Below are 17784 nucleotides of genomic sequence, written 5' to 3'. Positions count from 1 at the left end.
ATGGATAAGAATTTGAATTATAATTGAAAGAAATAGGATTGGAAAGGAAGGAAGGATATATCAGCGACTTTGTAATATGGATCTGAATGACAGTAAATCATAAGGAAACATGGACCATATGCAAATTATTTTTATTCTTGGTCTGTTCAAAAATACGTAGATTGTTTGAATTGTACCAACCCAGTTAGTGCCTGATAATCAGCTTGATGGCAACGTCAACACTAGCATCAGCTGATCACACACTGGTTTTGGTTTTGCAGCTATTATTATTTGTTGGCTAATAACGCAGTTTTGTTGTAAAGTGCAAAGTGTGATTTGTGGATGAGTGGCTTGAAAGAGCTAAGAGTTGCTGTAAAGCTTTGTAATAAACTCAGAAAATCTATGAGCGAAAATTTTGATATGCTCAAGGTTGCTCACCGTGACAATCCTATGAAGTGTGCAGCATGTTTTAAGTGGCATGCACATTTTTAAGATGGTTGTTAGTCAACTGAAGACAATGAGCATTCTGGACGTCGTACCATGTCAACCAAATCAATACCCTGGTTTGAAAAATTCAATGTCTGACTGTGAGGAAACTTGCTGAAGACATTGGGCCATATCACGATATTTTGGCGATGACATTAAAGATGCACTGTGTTGCTGCAAAATTTGTTCCACAGCAGATGACGGAAGACCAGAAGGCCTATCGCGTTCAGACTTGTCAGGAGTTGCTTGAATGTTCAGGAGAAGACGAAACCTTCTTGTCAAGAATCATAGCAGGTGATTAATCTTACACTTTCAGTGTCTTACCCAAAGTTTTAGCTTTAAAATAAGTTTTAAATCATGGCTCTAAGACAACTTTGTGATGAAGTAGAAGGAATTAAATGATTCAGGGCATCTTTTTGCAAATACATATGTGCAAAAATTTAAATATGCATAAAATGCACTTTTTTCTTTTGCAAAACAGTCTTGGATTGTTTCTTTTGAGGTATGTGTCCTTACAGAAAATTTCATTGAAATGTCAGATCTTAAAGGATAACCTTTGTTGAATTGAGGTGGAAAGACCCATATTAGTAAGTCAAAAGTTTTAGAAACTAGCAGCTAGATTGTAACTGGCAAATGAGACATATTTGAGAGGTAGCCCAGGACCACTGCTCAAAATGAGTTCTTAAAATCATTTTTCAAGTTGAGAGAACAGTATGTAAGTACAAAACAGGTTTATCCTCATTAATAGACACTGCATGTATTAGTTCAATGGAATAATATATCCAGACCTTTTATGCAAAACCAAAAGCAGACTTTGAATAAAATAATTTTCCCAATGTGTATTGACCTGTCTCTGAAACATGCAATTAGTCCTAAAATTGAGGAAAAAGAAACATTTGTTGATATAAGATATTAAGAAGAATCTATACAAACCCATAAGTGAAGGGCAATCAGGGATAAAAGCAATAAGCTAATGAGAAATCTCTACAAACACAGAGCTATCAGCAAAATTAATACCTAAAGGTAGCATATATCCTATGAAAGGAGAAGTATCTAATGAAGGAGATGCTTCTTGGGAATTCTGAGGGAAGACTTAGGCGAAGAATGCATCTGAGATAGTGGGACCCTGTTCACAGGGTCATGAAAAGATTGATGTAACACATAGGTAGAAAATAATAATAAATTTTACATGCTGAGGCATCAGAATTGTTCATGAAATTATACATAGTATAGAAGCAGTGGAAGAGGAGGTAACTTTTAGTGGTACTTTTGAAAAAGCCAAGGCATGGTATGTTTTTTAACAAAACTCAATGAAATTTGCAGAAGCTGCATTAAAAGAGCTCTTTTAGCCTGCCACATAGTCAGACATTTGCTTCTAGAGGAATTCGGGTGGTTAGCAGGTTGCAGGTAATGATATTTTTTTTGTTATTTTTGCATGTACATATAAGAAACCCATATGTTTATGACATACAGACACCTGTTTTTCCAGTTTTCTTGGGGCTCATAAAAAGAGTAAAATGTTATGTACATATAAAATAAAACCTTAATGAACGCTTAAAGTAATGATTGAATTGTAAGTGCAGGTAAGTACAGGAGTAAAGTATGATTGAAATATGGATATATGTAATTCATTTTAATATAGGACAGTAAGTATACCCAGAGTATGACAAAAAATTAGAAAAAAGAAAGATGCAGTAGAAAAAAATTTCTACTTCACACAATTCTAAACTAGAGGCTGCACTTAAACCCTCCCGTAAACGTAAAATATGTATTCCGAAGGAAAATGGTCCCTAATTCAGACCTAAAAGCATGCGCTACCCACTGCAGTACATTAGTCAAGTCCAATCAACTTTTAAGGGTACAAACATGGAATATAAGATCATATTGGACCTGTGGAAGACTGGAGAACATGAAAGTGGATATACAAAGAGAGATCCTCCACGTACCACAAAGAGGGAAAATCAAGCATTAAAAAGTCCAGGAGATAGACACTTTTGGAACGAGCATTAGGATTATACCCACAGGAAATGGCAATGCCACCCTTGAGATAATGATCACATAGACCACTGTATTGCATGTGAAAATCTTTCCTGCAGGATTATGGAAGGACTTAAACAGTGAAGACAAAAGGAAAATCTGTAGATACCATTGTGCAAGGTCATAACAGGTAGGGGGCTCAGTGGATTCAAACACCCTCCAAAACATTTAGGAGATTTAGTTAACCCTTTCACTCCTGATGCCGGAAATATCTGGCAGTTCGTTTCTTGACGCGGGAGATAACATCCGAAAATATCTATCAGAGATTTTCCTATGAATGAATGAATACTCATTCCTTTCTCATAAAATATAAACTAAGAAATGAATTCTTTGTATTTTGAGCAGCGATTACAATTTTTAAAGGAAATTCTACCATAAATATCAACTTATTTCTCGATTTCAGTATAACGATACCTCCACTGCAAAAACGCTCTACAATCGCCCACCAAATCAAATCCACTCATCTAGTAGCCCAACAGTACGAATCCTCTCAGCTGGCAGTGCCCGGAGCATAAATGCTCATCTCCTATTCTCCAAGCTTGGAGGTAAGCGTTTATGCTCCGGGCACTGCCAACTGAGCGGATTCGTATTGTTGGGCTACTAGATGAGCGGATTTGATTCGGTGGGCGATTGTTGAGCGTTTTTGCAGTGGAGGTATTGATAAAAATCAACATGGAAATTATTAATGCATTAAATCTGTTAATATTGACGGCAGAACTTCGTTCAAAATTTGACTATGCACAGCACCAAGGAATACAATTCAAAGTCTGCAATTTTTGTGCAAGCAACAATTATCCATGTAGCTAATTCATATAAACAAATCATGAGTTGACCGCAAACCAAAGCTGCTGGTAGGGTTATAAACCTGGAAAGGAGGGAGCTAAACTACCTGCGGAGCCCAAGATAATCCAGAGTCCCTGCCAGAAAGGGTCGAAAAAGGTTGGTGCTGAGTGTGTGAGATTATCTGCAAGACCCCTCTTAAAGAATGTCCTGCAAAAATGCTCCGTACACAGGGGACAGAATAGTCTCTTGGGGCTCAGTCCAGCAGTCATGATAAGGAGAAAACTCCACCATCTCGAAAGGGTTAATGGGGTGAACCCCTTAGAAATGGATTGCCCTTCCAAGTAAACTTAAAGTAATGAGAATATCAAACAAAAATCTACCACTCTTGACAGAAATTTGCATCGGAAATTCTCGAGAGGTATGTATGCAGGTGGGCTATACCGATGTTTTGTTTTCATTTTGCAGGTACAACAGAAGACCATACATTTCAATGTGTCAGCTTCATATTTTGCTCTTATGCTGACAATAAAAAACATTGATAGTTATTATCAGACATTATGAAAAACTATATCCAGAAATGGAGTGTGAAAAGATTAACGCCAGAAGGCTACTGGTCTCCTTAGCAGGTGTATCATGAGCCACGAGGGGAAATTTTCAGGTGGGAACTTAGGCCCCCAAAGAACCCCTGGGCTACATGCCTACAACCAACCACTAGACCAAATTTGCTGGGTGAGATGGAGACTAACTTGACTGATCCAGTCAGAGCCACAATACTTAGGGGTTTGCGATAGAGCCCATGATCTTGTTATCTTCACAACAAAACACAGAAACTTGATACAGGTTAACTTTTATGGACGAGTAACTTTATGTGCACCCTTTTTTGAGTGAAAACTCTCCAGTCAAGGGGCACAAATAAATCAGCAAGTGATTGAAATTACTCCATATGCCACCTGAATGGTGTGGGCCATTTGGTCCATTAATCACGTTTGATTATTGTCCTTTTGCTCTCAATTCTGCCACCATTTTAAATTAGATTCAAAATTTATATATATTTCTATAAAGGATGGGTTGGCTGCTGGTTCTTCAGTGTAAAACCAAAACTAAACCAATGTAAACAAGAATCGACACTGAATTAATTAAAGCAAAACTTAGTTTAAAACTTGTCTCAAGCATGATTAACCTTTCATACTCAATAAAAATATAAATGGTATTATTGACCCAACGAGCAGTTACATGTCTTGATGTGTTATTTTTGGCAGTTATCGTAGTGATTAAATGAAAATAATGATAGCAGTTGAAACTTAAGAATTGAAAATGTATTCAGTGGCGTAATCACAGAGGTGGGTTTTCTGGGTGACAACCTCCCCTTGAGCCAGGGTTACAACCCCTTTGCTCTGGGGTTTTCCATACACCTGGGAAGGGTCCTCAAGTCTCCTGTAAGCCTCCCCCATTTCAAAATCCTGGTTACGCCACTGAGTGACATCAGTGTAGATGTCCATCGGAACTTGGACAGGATTTTCACAGCTCTGAGGATGAGTTTGAACAACCCTCACATTAAAATTACACCAAAATAGGATGCAATTGATGTCTTAGGTTGCATTTTTTACTAAAACACCTCAAAAATTTTAATCTAACAGAGTTTCAATGGCAGGATACAGACAAAATTTTGCATGAAAAAGAAGCAAAACACATTTTTACAGATCCAAATTTATTTTGTGCATTTGCAGCGTCATCGTGAAAATTCAGTGCTTCGGCCTACCTTGCACTATGTCCGAGTTCTGTAATGCCTCCCTCATAAGCAAGAGGAGAGCAGTTTGTTATTGGTAGTACATACAAATGTTCTGAGCAAACTATGATGCTTAAGAAATAAGAATCTGTATATTTTACTAATTGATGGTACTCATTGCATGTAAGTTAATGATGAGCATTAGCTTTCGTTGGCAAGATATAGACATATATAATTGCGTTTGCAGTAAGATAGGGAATTTCTCTCTGAATTTTTATGAGAATTCCCTGACTTCCAGAATTTCACAATTCCAGGTTTTCTCTGTTTTCCCTTAACCTCACCACCCTGTTTTCACACACTTTTTTTGAGTTAGAGACATCTTTAGAGCTTTGGCTAATTAAATTGCTCTGAAAATAATCCTCCTTGAAGGAGGGGATCGTTTGCAAGAGTGTAAACAACAGCAAATCACAAGAGGATGATGTGAGAGAGAGAGAAGTACGAGGGTTGTTCGAAAAGTAACCTCCGTTTGCTAACTATGACAATATTTGAGGAGGTAGTAACATTGATTCATCGGCACGCACGGCAGGTCAGTCGGCTTATAGTCATGGTGGGTGAGGATCGTTTGAGCTCTAGTTGTTTTTTGATAGCTTGTCAAATAGGGTAGTTTCCTTCATCATAGAAAACGAAAAGCGTTGATTGCGATTTGTTACCCACCATTAGTGTATTCATAATATACAAAATACATATTTGGTTTTAGAAGTCCCAGTTCAGATGAATGGCAATGGTCAATTTTAACCGCATTTGAAAAAGGCCAGATTGGCGCCCATTCGATGCCACTCCACGTGACGTCACAGGGACCTAGTTTCTATACGAGTAGATAGGAGTTTTACATCGTCTGAGATTACCAATGCATGCATGAGGCACAGAGCTCAGGGAAACATGTCTTAATAATCACTTATTAAAACTGCCTATGGTCGTAAAGTTTTCTTCGTTTGATAGGGCATTAATAATCATTATTTAAGCCAAGCGCTACCTGCTAGCAGGGTACTCTGTTACCTGCTATTATCCTGCGTTGCATCAGCACTCAAAGCCTCGCCCCAAGGTGACCTCACTTGCGGCAGCAGGAACCAGAATGACGTCATATGGGCTTTTCCCATCATTCCTACTTAGCCGTGGCGTTTTCACGCGCTTGAAAATTTTTACTTTTCAGTTAATCGGGAAAAATAGATATCGTCATTTAAAAATCTAAAAGCGTGAAATATGTACTCCAGGTGTAATAACCTTTCGATTTAGGCAATAAAAATATAATAGGAAACCACCCTATTGTGTGCTGCAAAAGAAAATCCTGCCAAGTGCTGCTATCCGATTTTTAATACAATATTCGGCAGCTACAATTCACTGGGAACTTTGTGCTGTGTACGGCCCAAAGATCATGAGTGAAGGAGTTGTTCTGGAATGGGTTTATTCATATGAAGAAATGTCTTGGATCCCAGCGATTGAAGGATGATGAAGAACTCAAAAATGCAGTCACTGGATGGCTCAAGGCTCAGGTGGAATATCTTTTTGCAGAAGGAATTTCAAAGTTTGTTTAAAAGTATGATAAGAGCCTAAATGCTCATGGAAATTATGTTGAAAAGGGAGGGAAAGACATAGTTTTAAAATTCATAAAATAAATTTTGTAAACTTACTTTAGCATTGTATTAATAAAAAAACTGAGGTTACTTTCCAAATAACACTCTTAGACGAGGTGTGGTAAGCCAATCAACAGTAATCAGTGTCGTTTTCAACTACAGAAGGGCTGAGGTTGCCAATATTTCTCTGAAAATACCTAGCTTGAGAATTTGGTGATTCATCGAACAACAGAAAAATACTGGAGACTATTTCTCAAACCCTATCCCAATCAACAGTTTTAAAAGAATTAGTAGACAAAACTAATTATTGGCCGTAAATACATCACCACCTGAACAATGATTGGCCATTTTGCTTACCCATGCAATCTATTTTCAAGCATTGAAGAAGTTATGTTGTCAACATTGGGAACACCAGCAGAAAGAAATTAACAGCTACACTTCCAACCTCAGGTTTTCCAGTGACCCTCTCCCTCCTGCATTGGCAATATTGTAATTATTTCTTTAAAATTGCTTAACACATTGACCGCGGTGATGTTTTTAGTAGATATGTCCTCTGATGCCATTAGTGTTTTTCATTCCGTTAACTATTCCCAGATCATAAAACATTAATGTGTTTTTGTACTTTACTTTAAAATAAATATTTATATTCTGATGCCACAACGATAATTGTCCATACGTTAGCAAGAGATTCCGGTCACTCCGGTGTCAGAAATTCACTTTGAAACAGTTGCACAGAGGCCGGACAGTATGACCGGTGTGGAGTGACGGAAGCCACTCGACTCCGGTCATTATGACTGGCATGGCGGTCAGTGTTAATGCCTTAATTCTTAGCCAGCTTATCTCTGGTTAGTCATTCTATCACCAAATACTGATGTAAACGTAATCAAATAAGAAGGAAGGGAGAGTTTCAACATAATTATTTATTTCTCTCAATTAACAGCACTCTTTATGGTAAACAATTTTCATCCACAGAAAACACTTACAAAAATCACAATGATTGATAGAATGATCACACAAAACTTAAAATGATACCTGATGCAAAAGTTACCACTTAACTTCCCAAGGTTCCTTGACACTTGGGGCCTATTGTCCTTTCCCTAGGCTGTGGTATCAATTTGAATCAACACTAAAATCAACTAATGTAAAGTTCCATGAATAGGTAATAGACATCACATCATTGCATTTTATCAAAATACTTCCTCATCTCTGCTAAAGCCCTTCCACGATGAGATATGGCATGCTTCTCCTCAGAGGGCATTTCACCAAATGTTAATGATTTCCCTTCAGGGAGAAAGCATGGGTCCCATCCAAATCCACCTCCACCCCTTGGGGAAACAATGCATCCTTTGGTTACTCCACGAAATAGGATTACATCAGACTCGCTCACATTAGCAACCTGAAATTCATAAATAAGATTTTGCCCAGTTATATCAAAATTTAATTGTGCATCAAATCAAATTATCATCCACAAACATCAAATGAGACCCTATAATTCAAGAAAAGTACCAATATGTTAAGTACCAACGATGTACTGCTAACATTTCAGTGCTAAGAAGAAGAATAAGTTGAAAAAAATTGAAGACTTTGAAAATTGAAGAATTGAAGATTAACTTCCAGAATATGCTCCACATTAAACTACCTTCCCCAGTATAATTATTATTTAATAATAATGATACTCCTGTAAAATTCTGAGATACAGGAAAAAGATGACAGTTTAATGAAAAGAACATTGGATGCAAACAGCATAATATATATCAACAACATTTTATACATTATCAACTTTCTTCTCAATGAAGATGGATGATAATTTATCATATAATGGATGGATGATAATTTATATTCCATCTTCACTGAGAAGAAAGCCCATGCAGAAGATAGAAGGATAATCTATTTATGATTCTCATCAAAGCACATAATTCAAATTTTTGCTTATGTTCGATTCATATTAAGATTAGAGTCCATTCTATTAAAGTTACTAGTAAATAAATGGAGAACAGAGAAGTGCAGGAAAAGAGTAGGGAAGAGAGCCAAGGACTAGCACGCTACCATGAAATCTATTTCCAAATTTAGTTTCTGGAGTTTAATCACACATATAATAACCATAGAAAACACTGGCACCATAAACAGTGTTTATCATATTAATCCAAGCTTAAAAAAAGTTTGAAAGCTTGATACGTATTATTAGATGTAGGTGGGTGTTACCACAATTCATCTTCCTTAATCTTATTTCTGTATTTATTGTAATCAATTCATTTGGCATGGTTTTAACCTTTCTTCAATAGAACTATGCAACAATACTTCGAGACATAAGACCCTATTGAAATGCAAAGACTTCAATTTTGGCAACATGTAGTATACTCATTCTGATCTTAGAATTAATCGATTTCAGCCAAATTTTTCTTCCCAAAATACAGTTTTTCATTAAGAGGGAAAGAAGAATTGTTACGTAAATCCAATACTTCACACATTGTGTTAACTTTTTGCTTAAAATCTACATTCAACTAATTTCATACTGTCGAGTGTCAACTTCTGTTTTTCTCGATTTCTGATAAGATTTAAGTTTCAAGTAACCACTTTGGCTTCTCTGTTGTCATTTGATGCAATAAAAATATAGTTGACGTTGAATACCAATCGATCCTCATTGATTTCAATTTACGGTACAACAAGATAGAACTTATGTCCAAAATGAAAAATAATATGCACTAGGCTGCATTCAAATGCTCATTATAGGAGATACAGAATATGAAGGAGCTACTAATCCTCAGAAAAGGACTAAAACACAATCAAATAGTTATGTTCCACACATTCATCAGTAATTTATATTTCTCTCCATTGCTTAATTCATTGAATTCAAAAAGATCTCTCGACTCTTTTATCGTCGTCTTTGAAGTGTGTATTTACTAAGGTGACATAACATTGTCATAGGTGAATAAGCGCACTCTCCCTCTATTCCTTTCATTTTAACAAAATTGTGACTTTTTTGCGATTTAAACCACTTATGGACACAATATTCAAACACACTTGACACAAGCATGTCTCTTTACCTATTATAACCCACTTGAAGAATTTAAGTGCTAAAATACTAGTACCGTATATAAATCTGGACTAAAACAAAGTTGATAAATCAAACTTCAATTTCCAACTGCAGAATCATACACACCAAAAGCAATCTAACTTAGTGGTGGTGATGAGCAGTGGCGGAGCGAAGGGGGGATTTAGGGGGTTAAAACCCCCCCAGAGCTCAGAGAAATATTAGGGTTTAACCCATTTTACTTAATTGGATTGATATTACTAACATAATAGTTTAGGATAAATAAAATATCCCTCAGAAAGCCGTAAAACTCATCATTTTGAACCGTTTATTTTAAAATTCCGCAATTTATTAATTTCGCACCTACTGCTTATCCTGGTGGGTATTCCATACCTCCACACACCCTGGTATTAGTTGCACCTTAACCCCCCCAGCCTTAATTCCTGGCTGCACCCCTGATGATGACAGTCAACATGGTATAACTAGGGTATTTAACAGAACTCTGTGTAAGAGGGCAGTTGGCATAGATCTAATTATGTAAGTGATACAATTCAATGGTGAATTTTACCACACTAACTTTGTGATGTTTCACATTATAAGTCAAGTAGCAATTCACCAAAGCATTCGTATACAATGAATATGTTCTTCAAGCATAGAAAAATATATGTAACATGCAAGGTCAATAAATTGCACACCAATGGTGGACCTTATAATGCGTATCAAAGGTTAAAATTGAGAGACCAAATCCTGGGGGCCCAATACTGCAAGGGGTTAAAACTTTTAACCCAAAAAAATAAGAGTGATTTAGCCTGCAGCAACTTTGAAATTTTAAAGGAATTCCAATTGCAACAATATTACCTCTTCAGCAGGACAGTAAGCAAAGGTACAAGTAGCTTCAGCTGATTTATCCTCCCAGCCAGCAAGCATTCTATGAAGGCCTTCAGCTCCCATCTTATCCAAAAACCACTTTATATATGGTCCTGAAAAGAAAAAAACTTGGTAAAATATTTATCAGTACATATATTAGAAAAAGTGCTTAATTATGTAATTCCATTTCAGAACCTCAAAAAAGGTGAAAAACCTTTCCATATCAGCCAAAAACTTCATAAATGTTCAACATACAATAAATTCCTATGCCTCTGGATCAGTAGCATCAATTTTTCTCTTCTGGTATCCTTTTGATGGATAAAATTTTTGGTTGTTGTCAAATACAAAATTAGAGAAATTGTTGAGTGGAAAAAACCCTACCTAATTGTAAGTTAAAGGAACATTTCAGGCATTTTTCCACAAGCTCACAGAATACTCAACGCTTTTATTTCAAACTGAAAATCAATACACATTAAATTACTTTTACCAAAATCAGAAATATTTATGTTAAACAAACCTTTTAATGAATCTCTAATAAAATACAATACATATTGGTCTAGAGTGATCACTCAATAAAATATTTTCACTAAATAAGTGAAATAATAGTTCCTTGATGCTACTTTGTGGTTACTTGAGTAAGACTTGTGAGATAAATTACTGTTGGTGACGATTTTTGACATCTCAGTGTGATGAACAACACTGTTGATGATGATGCATATTATCAATCATCAAAAGGTCAATGAGAATTATCAATGCCAATAAGTCATTGGGAATCATCTATATTGATGAATAGCAAAGAACATTTTTCCTGATAACGAAACTCAACTTGTGAGTGAAAATACTGAAATAAGAACCGTCAAATTACCACAACAAGCTCGAACCCAGATGGCAATACATTTACATATATGTATTGATTTGCTCCAGGTAATAAATAGGTCTCTTCCTTAAATGAATTGAACCCATGCAATTTTAGCATAACAATCATGATATGTTCTAATAAATGAATTTTATAGCTTGGTGCATAGTATTGAGATTTGATGTGACATTTTTATTGTAGATCTGTACCTCTCCAAAAGTAGAGGACATCATCAAAATACAAAACATGATGTAGATGATACTTTCATACATTATTGAATATTTTATTTATTGTGTTGCCCATGAATATTTCTGAAAACAGTTAGAAAAGATGAGATCCCATCCTGAGGCCTTCTGGTTACTGGTAACCAGAAATAGTTCAGTTCCACATCCATACTCATCAGTTAACACTTAATTGGTCGTGTCGGGTCATATTGACCCAATTGGATTTTCTGAGATGATATTTTAAATAAAATAGAGTTTGTCGAAATTGGAATTTTTTCCAGTGTATTACTTCTTGTGATTCTACTGAGTATAGTTGGATTTTCAAAGTAATAGTTTTTTTCGCTGCAACCAATGTTTCAATCCGATGCGACCGTGAGCGCCTTTTGCCTTTGACCAGATGCTTTATTCTGTTTTAGTCTTATATTAGTCTGTTTTTTATAGCAGGCTGATTTCTTCAAATATTGTAAAGCTCAACACATTTCCCCCTATTAATAAATTCATGTTTCTATATATGTTATCTACATAGATATTGATAACCATTTTCTATGCATCAGCCATAGTTGATGCAATTTTTACTGTGTATCTAACTGGAAATTTAACAATAACAATGTATAAACCTTATTCAAATAACTTATACAGTGAGTAGCAGTAAAATGACAAAAATTTTTGTAAATAGCAACAAACTCGACTAGGGTCACAATAAACCTGACGTGACCAGATATGCAAGTTTTGCAGTGAGACCAATTATGGGTTAAATACTTTGGCTAATGTTTTATATCTGTTTTCAATAGGATATTTTTGTCTCTCTGGGTGGACTCAAGGGATGGGATGGAACAATAGGTTTGAGGCATAGTAACAAACTATAGTTTCTTGCCTGGAGGAGGGTGGACCTTGTCCTGTTGGTTTTTGTGGGCAAAGGTATTTGAGTTTTATTCGAATACTATAATGGGCTTTGAAATTGGCTAATGGAGGAAAATATTAGGGTAAGAATGCAAGTTAACATGCTGGGGAATTAATGTTGAAGACTGCCAGCTAGCTTGTAATATCATTTTTGTACGGTTTATTAGGTGAGACAAATGCAATAGGAGTTTTTGCATTCATTGGGATGCAGCAGTACTTCTCTGACCTTTTCACCCACCCATTTGAATATGTACCAACACAAGAAAATGTATGGAAATTCAACAGAGGAAAATTCATTAGCCTGGTATTTGATTTGAACCCTGATCAACTGAGTTCATACCACATTGCTTAATTTCCTCAAGCAATCAAGGCATCATCTTCCTCTGCAGTGTTTGTTAGGCTGTTGAGGAAAAGGTGGTGGCAAATGGCAAAAAATATTGGGCATTCAGGTTCGAATCTTCACCAAGGCAATTTATTTTCTCATCCTAGGGTTTTTGCAACATATGTGCACTTGGGAGTAAAGGTATGCTGCAGGCAGTACCATAGTGATTTACTTGGATAAACTTGAGACTGAAGTCATAGTATTAAACTTCGCACAGTATCTTGAAACCTGAAGTAATTATAAATGGTTTTAAAAAGTGATCAGTAACTATTTATCTCGCCTGCAGATGATTTTACTTTGATGGTCATTAGTAATCATCCTAAATGAATTTTCAATTATATTTTCTTTCAGAAATATTGATGAGAAAAATCATTCATTAAACACGGCTAAAGCTAGTGAGCTGTGGATGATTGAAGCATTCTTGAAGGCTGATACCTACATAGAGGTAATTGATTAAAAAAGGGCAGCAGAGTAATCTCACTATATTTAAAGAGATAGAAATCAAAACCTAAAGCAGATGGTATACAAAATGACTAGAAATCAACATGATCAAATACTGAAACAATTGTAATGTTATAATGTTCTCCATAAAAATCCATAGAATACCAGAAAGCAAAAATAAACTGAGAGAACACAAGTGTTCTTAACACAAAAAGTTTCTTTTGAATTATCAGCAACGAAGATAAGATTACAAAAGCTACATACCGGGCAAGCCATGCATGACATTGAATCCCAAGCAACTATCTTCGACAATTACAGGCCCACCAACTAGTTTTGCAGCTGCGATACACTTCTTTTTACATATTTCATCGACCTCTCCTTGGTATTCTGGCAAATCGACTTTCTGACACACCATCTGGAAAAAATATCAGTTGATAGCAAATGAACTTAAAATGTTATGAATAATACGAAGGGAATAATTGAAAATCAACTTACCTTCTTTCTGAAAGAGTTCCCGAGAATAGATATCACCTCTTCTAACTTCTTAGCATTCCCAGTGACAAAGACTATCGGTCTCTGCATTTTGAAATCGATAAAAATTCCCTGTAACAGTAGGTGGATTAAAATAATACACAATTAAATCCCATATTTTTTTAATTATTTCCATCGCTTTCACTATGTTTACGGTAATAGCTCGAATAAAAATTATAGTGGTAATTTCCATGAACCAACTAGGTTACATCACATTATATGTGCAGGTTTATTAATGAGAGGACAGGAACGAGACAGAATAAATTTGCAGGCAAGTGCAAAATAAGGTCAGCTATGTATACTAAAGACTAATTATACTGTTCACAAAGGCGTACAACACTGACAATAAGTAATACTGTGCCTTAAAATTTCAACGAGGTATCCCGCACTTTAAACCCGGCATGGAAATAAACGACTCACGAAAAACGCACGCGGTGAACAGCTGATCGGCGGGAATATAGGCTCGAGCGGTAATTATGACCTACGCGCGTTCAATTTTCCACTTTTTTTTACCTTTTCTTACTTTCTCCTTTAAATTTAAATGGATTTTGAGGAGAAAAAAATGCATTAAATTAACATTCTAGCGAAGAAATTATGGTGATGACATCCGTGGAGCGTGTTTAAGTTCCGGAGTTAGCGGTAACTTTCATTCTTTTTAAATTGGAGTAGCAAATTTAGATGAATATGTAATTCATTTTTTGGGTAAAATAACTTAGGATAAACTACTATAGTAAGTCACACAATGAGTGTTCCATGCACACACGCTCCTCCAGAAGTCTTTTCCGTCTAATTTAATAAACTTACTTACTTGTTAGTAATGAAAAGCAGTGGCGCAGCGAAGGGGGTTTTGGAGGATAAAACCCCCTCCAGAGCTTAGAGAAATGTTAAATGTTTAAGTTAAATCCTTTTTACTTAATTGGATTTGTATAACTTGTATAAGAGTGCAAGTACTGATAAAATATCGCTCAGAAAGCCTTAAAACTCACCTATGTGAACCATTTATATAAAACATTTTCTGGGGGAGGGCCTCCGCATCTGGCAGGTATTCCGTACTACTACTGGGGGGTCTAAAATCTCCCCTAGGCTTAATTTTTAGCTGAGCCACTGATGAAAAGTAAAGAAAACTGTGATTCCACATAATTCTAACTAAGCTAGATTTAAGATCTAATATTTACGTGGAATTACAAAGTTTTCTTTACTTTTCATTACCTATATCAAGTAGATTCCACAAAGCCACGCCTGAAACAACTAACTATACTTACTGTAGCCTTACTTTATATTTTACCGTTGACGGGTGCGGCAATGCCGCATATTATAGAATTTATTTTTACAATTTTTGCCAACAAATATAAGAAAATATCTGTTTTAATGCGAATATTATCAGTGGAATCTCTTAACCGAAGAAAGATCGATTTTTTCCCGATTCATTTAACTAACGTCTATTGATGAAATTTGATTAAATATGTTGTCAGAATATTATTGTCGATGTTAATTATATTGTCAGAATATTCTATCACATCTGTGGAACAATTATTTCCATTGTTTACATTTTTTCTTGTTATAAACACCATTTTTTGATAAAGAGATTCATATTTATAATCTAGTTGCCAGATAAAACCTACAAATAGCAGAAAGCAGCATTAACATCAGTTATTATGAAAGTTTTCCCTTGTCGGAGTTTACCTCAAAAGACGTGTTGTGATTTTTGTTGCACTGAGAGCGCATATTAATGCTTCCGTTCAGTGGCGCCGACTCCATAGGGCCTGAGGGGGCCCGAGCCCCCCCAAAAATTCGTTACAGAAGTGAGGAAAAATGTGTCAGGCTAGTTAATTTTTCCCGGAGTGTCCAGATATCGAGATTCGAGTGATCAAGGTTCTAATGTTGATCATATGACTCTTCTAAAATGCTTAAAAAGCTTAAAATTCACTACTTATAAAATTTATCGGGGCAAGGTCCTCGGTTTGGGCCCCCCCAATATTTTTTGTAAGTCGGCACCCCTGCTTCCGTTCATTAAAAACCATGCCTGTGTTATGTAAGGACAAATAATCAATGTAGTTGCAACTGAAACCACAATACTTTTTGCATATTTCTGCCTTCTTTGTAACATATCTTGGCTTTCCACAGTCCTAGTATGTCTGCTAAAATGTTATCCAAACAAGTGGGCAGCGATTCTTCCGGGTTTCCTTCCGCGTTTATCAATTTTACCGGACAATATTTAGCAAAAGTTCCAGATTTTACACACTAAGTCCCTTTCAGTCTGCCACTTCGCAATTCGAGAATTTTGTCCGGAAATCCACCTGGGATTTGAACCCGTGATCCTTCGATCCGCAGCCTAGCGAAAACCAGGTACCTTAACCCAGTGGCGCAGCGAGGAGGGGGGGTTTTGGAGGATAAAACCCCCCCAGAGCTCAGAGAAATGTTTAAGTTTAATCCATTTTACTTATTTGGATCAGTATTACTCATAGAATAGTGTTAGAATTTATCAAATATCCCTCAGAAAGTCGTAAAACTCGCCATTTTGAACCATTTTTCTTCAATTTTTTTTCTGAAGGAGGGCCCCCGCAACTCCTGCTTACCCTGGTGGGTATGCAATACCCCCACACCCGTAAGTATTAGTTGCACCTAAAACCCCCCTTAGCCTTAATTCCTCGCTGCGCCCCTGCCTTAAAGATCGGTTTAAGTTTTCGCTTTCCTCGTCCAGTCAATCGAGACCGGTTACCAGTGTCACCCACTCATTGGCGATAGGTAGGCGGATTCGCGCGGAAGGTGATTCTCTCCAACCGGTGCGGTGGGCCAATATCTTCACTCACGGGTCTCACAGCCATCGCTCGGCTACAGAGCCAACACCGAGACGGAGGGATATGCACAAGCTAATGTAGCATATAATCGCTCGGCACGTGGGTGGTGCAGGAGAGAGAGGGCTTAGAGGCATAAACGAGCGAGTGTTTTGCACCTACGCTGGAACGACTTCTTCGGAGTGGGAAGGAGTCGAATCAAGACCATTAAGCCAGGGTGAGCATCGTTTCCAACAACGGGTCATGTGCTCGGCTAGTTGTGGTGAGTTGAGCCAATAGGAGAAAAATTCTATCCCTTAACCTCCTATCAAATATATTACACATAACAGTCAAAAATACCTATATTATTCTAGGTTATTAAACCTAATGTAGATTCCAAGAAATATCAAATTTGATGATCCGTCATTAAAAAAATGTGTGCAAATTCAATATTTACTAAAGACAGATCTGAACACCTTGTCATTTTACGAAGTAAAATTAAATGGTTTAAACGACGCTGTCATGATTGATTGAAAAATAAACGCCGTTTTTTAAATGAAACATTTTCAAGTTTGATTTTCCCCAGAAATAATACTTATTGGGCTAAAATGGTGGGGGTGGGTTCGCGATCCCAAACAAAAAAAATGCGTATGTTGCTATGAAAAGATTTTGCCATCAAAGACGACAACCATTGAGGTGGGGAAACAAAATAAGGCAACGCAGATCGTTTGTAATAAATCCCTCATAGGAAGTACAACCAAGAGGTCTCGTATTTTGAAGGTAAATGTTCTCAGGGTAGTGGAGCTGACCGTGGCGCCACTTTCATGTAGCCAGTGGTGGATACAGATAGGGGGCGCGGGGGGTCCCCATGTGTATCCGCCCCCCCCAATGCGGGGCCACCCGTATTGCCACCAAACATTGTAGAACCACAATTGTTACTTTTTATATCATGAGATGGCATTGTATTGTGTATGTGTATAATCAATTTAATTAAAAATTTCTGAAGCTCTGCATGTGACTTGATCATTTTTTATTACGATAAAAGTAAAGGTAACTCAAGATATTCTTTGCGCCCCCCTTTGAGTTTTCTCTATATCCGCTACTGCATGTAGCTAACCTGATTTACTCAATCACAG

The 17784-nt window shown here is 36.7% G+C and overlaps 1 protein-coding gene across 3 annotated transcripts; it reads right to left on the bottom strand.

The window, feature by feature from the left end:
• Positions 1-7544: 7544 nt before the first annotated feature.
• Positions 7545-14319, bottom strand: LOC124167592 (inosine triphosphate pyrophosphatase). 3 transcript variants are annotated; one of them, XM_046545568.1, is made up of 5 exons: positions 14236-14319; positions 13839-13946; positions 13608-13758; positions 10532-10653; positions 7545-8038 (listed from the first exon to the last, which is right to left on the bottom strand). In XM_046545568.1, the coding sequence occupies exons 2-5, from the start codon at positions 13923-13925 to the stop codon at positions 7817-7819; spliced, it is 582 nt and encodes a 193-aa protein (XP_046401524.1). In that variant the 5' UTR covers positions 13926-13946; positions 14236-14319; the 3' UTR covers positions 7545-7816. The 3 variants fall into 3 exon arrangements, with proteins under 3 accessions (XP_046401524.1, XP_046401525.1, XP_046401526.1); XM_046545569.1 differs by having other exon boundaries at positions 14219-14299; XM_046545570.1 differs by lacking the exon at positions 14236-14319 and adding an exon at positions 14100-14188.
• Positions 14320-17784: the final 3465 nt, after the last annotated feature.

The sequence above is a fragment of the Ischnura elegans genome, chromosome 11 (genome assembly GCF_921293095.1).
Source record: "Ischnura elegans chromosome 11, ioIscEleg1.1, whole genome shotgun sequence".
In the NCBI taxonomy this organism is placed as follows: Eukaryota; Metazoa; Arthropoda; class Insecta; order Odonata; family Coenagrionidae; genus Ischnura; species Ischnura elegans.
This window is presented reverse-complemented; position numbering and strand designations above follow the sequence as displayed.